The following is a 7,053-nucleotide window of genomic DNA, read 5'->3' as shown; positions in this document are numbered from 1 at the left end:
GTAACTAAAGGAAAACTCTCAAATTAAAGAAATTTGAAATGATATACTGAAACTTTCTTATAATCAATTAAACGACTGCTTTTCTCAGATATGTGATTTTTCATGGTCAAACTTTTTCATTGTTAACGGACATTTTGAGATATTTTATTGTAAAAAAATGGTGTTTTTTTTAAAGAAATCAACATTCAAAATTTAGAACTTCATGAACATGTAGAGGAAGCTGAATTATTGCACACCTATGAACTACTTAAAATTGTACTTCGATCTGTTGCGTCCTTAAAATGTTCTGACCGTCCTAAAATTTAATGTACGGAAATTTTTCGGTAAATTAAATTCAAATCCGAATTGAATGTTTATGACACACAAAAAGGGAAACCAGAATCTCTAGATGACCAAACGTATGTACACGTTGGGGCGAGTTAGAGCTTTTCAGAAGGAGTGAGATTCCACCCTTGTTGAAAGCCTTGTGGAGACCTCTAGATTTTTAAATTCCCTCCGTTTTTCTCATGGATGGAGTGTGGTCTCTCTGTAAATTACCCCTTATCTTTTCATTTTCCTATTTACCGAAGGTTCCATGTGAAAATTTCCATTGGATCATATCTGTTAAACTAAATGTACAAAACAGGCTCAAGAAAACGCGAAATTTCTTTTTCAAACCCGAACTAGAAATCTATTTTCTTCTAATATCTTCAATGAGTTCAGGCATGTGAAAAATTATATAATCATACACAAGAAAGAAACCCTGAACAGGCTCTCAGCAATAATTTTTACCTATTTAATATTAAGTAAATATTAACATGTACATGTATTTGATAAAATACAGATATAACAAAGAAACTGCCCGGTATCCGGGCGACGTAAGAGTACACTTTTTACTGCACGCGTAGTCGGGTGCGTTCACTACGAGGACACTTGTACTCAACTACGCGTGAAGTATGAGTGTAGAATCGTCCCATACAGTACTAAAAGTTTGGCATGTGAAACGGACGAAGACATATTCTAACAGAAGTACAAATACCAGTCCTCCCTTTTGTGTATACATATGAGAAAACATTTCAAAGTTATTGATTGAATTCAAATCCATCACACATACGGTACACATTGTAGTCCGAAAAAAGGACTTCATTCTTATCAATCACCTTTTTAATTGTTTACCAGTATATTTCTTTTAGTTTTGGGTAAAATTGTAAAGGAAATGATACTATCAAGACGTCCTTCCATAAATCTTTTTTTCTGTTCTGACTTTAAAGAAATTACTACTTTTCGCCCAATCGAAATGGTGCATGGACATATTTTGTTTCATATTATTATAATTATTTTCAATATTATCGGTATTAAACTTGATTATCGACACATGAAAGTTTGTCAGCATTGTCAACCAGAATAAAATGTAGTTAGCAGACTGGATTGTCTTTTAAAGGTCCCGTTGTCATGCCGAGTCCAAGCTAGTTCCCAAATAATGTAACATCAATGTGTCTGAGCAGTTCCCCGCAAAAAGAATTGATAAGACCATGAAAGAAAGACTACAACACGAATTACAAAAAAGGGACCAAGTTCCCGCATAATATATTTAGTACAACACCATATATTCAAAACATCTAATATTTTTTTGTAAATTACTCTCATTCCCCGTGATAAAAACAAGATCATCTGCATATAACAACATGCTCACTTTATCATTTTCAATGTCTATACCTATGTTCAATTTCTTGACCTCATCAACAAGATCATTGATATAAATATTAATTAACAAAGGCGAAAGGATACACCCTTGTTTTAGACCACAATTTACGTCAAACCAATCTGTTAAGTTACCATTTACTTTAACACAAGACTGTACATGTATAAACTTACTACATTACATATATGTGCCTGCCCCAAGCCGGAGCCTTTAACGCAGCGGATGTTTTTGTTGTTGTATACATGTATCATATTTTTTTTTATTGTATCTACGTAAATCAGACCGTAAGTTTCTCGTTTGAATTACTAATCATTTCATGGATTATCATACAGGTTGCTATATGGTGAGGATTGTATTCATTGTTGAAGGCCGTACGGTGACACATATTTGCTTATTTCTACGTCGTTTGGAGTGACTGTTTTGGAAAACTTAAAGTCTTATCACGATCAAGGTCTAGTTCTGCGAGACAAGTCATCGCGAGAGCTGCACTTGTCAAATGTTTTCATGTAGATCTGACGAGTCCGTCGAATATATGACTTCAGTGATCTGATTGAATATCACTACGAACAAAACAATTCACTGTTATCAATGAATATATAAATTCTAATTTTCCATTCATCTGTTTCACATATTTATTGTCTTACGATAATATACGCATAGTATTACTGCTAGGTGATCATTTTTATTCGGTTGGTCCCTATATAAGTAAAAATAAAGAAAGTATTAGTAAAAAGATGTTTTGTGGAATAAACAATGCATATGTGAAGTGTAATATTTTATCAATTGGAATCTTTTGAACTTATATTTATTATAAAAAAAGATGTGGAATAATTGCCTATGAGACACCTCTCCACAAGAGACAAACGACACAGACACTAACTACTATGGGTTATTGTACGGCCTTCAACAACGAGCAAATGTAACAGTAAATTTGGTCCGGTAGTAAAACCTGTCCGCCAGACTTTTTTTCCTAGGAAATCAAGTCCATGATCATTATTTTACTAGGAACATAAGTCCCAGGACAAATTTTCCTAGGTAGTAAAATATGTCTGGAACTTATTTTCCAAGGTAAAATTGTCCTAAGACGTTATATTAGTAATTTTTATCATATTATAACAATTATTGAAAATAAAAACAGATTATATTTTTAGTTAAGGTTTGAAAGTTTCATTATTTTTTCCCTTTTAAAATAAAGGAAAGTGGCGTTATAACCTAGGAATGTTAATGACATGGACATGATGTCCTAGGAAAATAAGTCTGGGGACATAGATTTTAATAAATTATTAATACACAACTCTATAACCGAATATTGAAACATAACAGTTATATTGATCTTTTAAAAGAAAGGACATGGACGATTTTACCTAGGAAAATTATTGACATGGACATGATTTTCCTAGCAAAATTAGTCTGAGGACATCAACTGTAGTGATATATTATAACACAACTCTAAAACTGAATATTGAAACATAACATTTATATTTATCTTTTAAAATAAAGGTCTGACATTTTACTTAGCAATATTGTTGACATGGACATGATTTCCTAGGAAAATTAGTTCGGGGACATACATTTCATTTAATTTTTATTGCCCGAGCTCTTGATCCGAAAAATATCTTAGAACATAAAAATTGCATTTCCATGTAAATAATTTGTTTCATTAAAACATTCCTTTTAGAATACAGGACATGGGCGAATTTACCTAGGAATATTAATCCATCATGGACAAAATTTCCTGGGAAAATTAGTCTGGGAACATAAACTTTATTAAAAGAATTGATACACAACTCTTTATAACAATATCAAAATATACCATTTTTATTGACCTTTAAAAACAAAAAGGCATGGACGATTTTACCTAGGAATATTAATGACATGGACATGATTTCCTAGGAAAATTAGTCTGGGGACATACATTTTATTAAAAATATAAATACAAAACTCAGAAGTTTCCATTGTTTAAACGTAAATGATTTGATTCATTAATATTTTTCCTATAAAGAGGACATGGACGTTTTTACCTAGGAATATTAATGACATGGACTAGAATTCCTAGGAAAATTAGTCTGAGGACATAAATTACTAACATCGGACAAAAAATACTAGTAAATTTTGTAACCATGGACTTTTTCTACTAGTTATATGTGTCCGCCCAGACATATTTTACCAGGACAAATTTATCTCTTACACAAACACCATACCGCATAGTCAGCTACACAAGGCCCCGTAATCTAAAATGTAAAACAATTCAATCGTGAAAACGAACGGCATAACTAATGTACAAAGTCTCAAAGATTCATATTGTTTATATTAAACATTTTATCATATTGTTTTGCCAACGGAAGGAATGATAAAGACTTTCTTTCACATATTTTGAAACATCGAAGTTTGTACAAAGTTGTTGATTGATGAAAATATATCTATCATAACAAAAATCGTAAAAAATTGTATTTTATGGAAACCGTCCCTTTAAAGTTTTGAAAAATCGCTCCTGAAGGTAAAAGTATACATTTGAACTGTGCAGTATATATGAGGTAATGAATCAAAATTATAGCACAGTAAGAACAAGGGCGTACTATGTCATGTGTTAATACTTTATTGTTATACAGTCATGTAAATACTGAGTCTAAATATTACTGTCCTACATTTGTAAGTGTTGCGTTTCTTTAAATGATCAGTTTAATACTAAACTGTTTACCGTTATAATCCCCTGTGTCAGCTTGACGTGTAAACGCAGGGTGTATGAGATTAAAGGTATGTACATATTAAAAAAATAGGGTTAGATATAAATTAAACAGGTCATTTCGATGTCAATTTGTCATGATTTAAAAGTTATGGTTTTTAACTTTTAGATGATAAAACCACATAATTTTAAACATTTAAACTTACTCTTGCGATTGAATTCATTGATCATAAATTATATCGAATTGTATACGTGTGTAATGCGGTATTGTGTATAAAGCAATGTGTATTACAAGATAAATGTAACAATATCAACACGTGACAGCATTTGTTATTTGAATTATTGCTGATAACATAACTCAAATGTATAATTTAAATACTATTTTCCAGATTGAAATAGTCCAGGCTTATAATTTTTCATGTTTTATGGACTAATTTGTTTTCAATTTACTTTCAACTTGGCGAACAGCATTTTAGTTAACACATTTTAGTCTCTCATCACGACATGGGTTGCAGCCCTGTGAAAACCATGTTTGACAAAATGACCCATCTGGGGAAAAATATTTCATAAGGGGCTTTTTCTCAGACATTACATTTGTGTGTCTTGTCAAAATCGTTCTGAGCATAGAAGGCAGATAGAGTGAAATATGAAACACCATGTAGAAAAATAGAACTCGGAGTTATATATATATAGTTTCTACATAAGGATCACCTGAGAAAAAACTACAAAAAAGAAGAAACAATTATTAAATAGACACTTTCGATATTTACACACCGACATTTGATAATGCTATATCGCGAAGACTACATAAAATATTTGTAAAAAGTCTACTGGAAATGAACAAATTAAAGTTTAAATATTAAAGGCAAACTATTTAGAAACACATTTGAAAAATTAATGGAATGCTTTTATCATTTTTTTTAGGGTTTTGCAGCCTCATTTAATTTTTGTTACGTTCGCCAATTTTAAGATCTTTTAGGTGTATTTTATTATCTATGTTAACATTTTGAATCTCATTTTCATTTAACATAAGTCTCTCTGAAAAAAATCATGGTAATTTCCTTTAATCAGCTAGGTTTTTGATATGTCTCGGAACACATACACAGACAGAGAGAGAGAGTTTCTTCCTTGTTTTTTTTCATTGCATTTACTTTCATGAAAAACGAATCGACAAGTATGGTTTAAATGTAGACGATGCTTAGCCTTTATCGTCGTATCATAATACATACCAAGCTAACGATCCAAATGTAAATGATCAATTGATTGTTGGTTGCTAAACGTCCGGGTGGTTCAAATATAAAAATAATTAATAAACTAAAATTGTTATTAAAACATCTTTTTTTGATTTCTAGGACAAAATGGCGTATGTCATTAAAACCAAGAAATCAGAAGTACAGCTTCCGTACCTTCCTAAAAATGGTATACTTAAGAATGGAACTGATGTGACCCTTGACTGGTACAAGGACGCAGACAAGAGAGAATTATTTGATATTCTGAGACACATCGTGCATGAAGAGGGTGATAGTTACCCTCAAGATGAGATGTCTACTATAGAGGATTTCCGGTCATATTACTTATCCCATGATGTTTTTGTATGTAAAAACACATCAACTGGGGAAGTCATTGGAGGGTTTTATGTAAAGCCAAACTTTCCGGGAAGATGCTCGCATATCTGCAACGCTGGGTTTATAGTTAAAGCTTCGTCAAGGGGCTATGGAATAGGAACGTTTATGGCGGAAGCATATTTACAAATAGCATGTGATTTAGGATACCTTGCGTCGTTTTTCAACCTTGTATTTGTATCTAATGAATCGTCGCTTAAATTATGGAGAAAACTAGGATTTACCGAAATTGGAAGAGTCCCGAATGCTGGTAAATTAAAAGGAAGGGGCATGACAGACGCTCTTCAATTTTATTATGACTTAACTTCGTTAACGAAATTGAAAGTTGAATAACCTTGATGAATTCCACTAGTGTGGATCTAGCCGGCGTTAATATTCATGAGGCTAGCCGTCAATAATATTCATGAGATCAAAACCGCGTTCGATGAAATGTTTTGGGTAGTTATTAGATTGTGACAATAAAATAACTTTTGCTGTTAATATCCATTATGGTTATACTAGCAATATAAAGTAATTAGGAAATAGTAAGCCAATAGGTGTCTTCTGCAAGGTCCGCGTCATTTAAAATGAAAGTAAATGAAAAGTTTAATTGCATTGCCTCACACAACACAAAACAATTATGAACATTAAAATGTTGTTATTATTGAATCAATGTAAACTATAGTAATTAAAACAAGATGATTAAATATAGGGTAATTAAATGGAATTAATTGTCATATGGGCATTCCATAATCTGTTCGTTGTCTACAAATATAGTCCAATTCTAAAACTAAAATATACAATACATACGATAGTATCACACAATTAAAAAGATCAGAAAAACAAGAAACATAGTTTATTGAAGGAATATAATAAACAGAAAAATAGAAACTGTCAATTACTATTTCAATGACATAATTCTTCAAAATTACGGAGATCAATCAGTGTCTTTAATCTCAACATTACCAGTCCATTTAATTGCCTCTAAAATGGCCCATAGCACTTATGCCCTAGACCCGTACGAGTTAGTCAGAAAAGGATAAGGGGGTGTACCCTGGTATATCACAAATTCGAAAATGAACTATTGC

General features: G+C 31.8%; 1 protein-coding gene across 2 annotated transcripts; it reads left to right on the top strand.

The window, feature by feature from the left end:
• Positions 1-1,377: 1,377 nt before the first annotated feature.
• On the top strand, positions 1,378-6,350 carry LOC143045184 (uncharacterized). 2 transcript variants are annotated; one of them, XM_076217526.1, is made up of 2 exons: positions 1,378-1,420; positions 5,717-6,350. In XM_076217526.1, the coding sequence occupies exon 2, from the start codon at positions 5,723-5,725 to the stop codon at positions 6,317-6,319; it is 597 nt and encodes a 198-aa protein (XP_076073641.1). In that variant the 5' UTR covers positions 1,378-1,420; positions 5,717-5,722; the 3' UTR covers positions 6,320-6,350. The 2 variants fall into 2 exon arrangements, with proteins under 2 accessions (XP_076073641.1, XP_076073640.1); XM_076217525.1 differs by lacking the exon at positions 1,378-1,420 and adding an exon at positions 4,354-4,435.
• The last annotated feature ends 703 nt before the right edge of the window (positions 6,351-7,053 follow it).

Source organism: Mytilus galloprovincialis, chromosome 9 (assembly GCF_965363235.1).
Source record: "Mytilus galloprovincialis chromosome 9, xbMytGall1.hap1.1, whole genome shotgun sequence".
NCBI lineage: Eukaryota > Metazoa > Mollusca > Bivalvia > Mytilida > Mytilidae > Mytilus > Mytilus galloprovincialis.
This window is presented reverse-complemented; position numbering and strand designations above follow the sequence as displayed.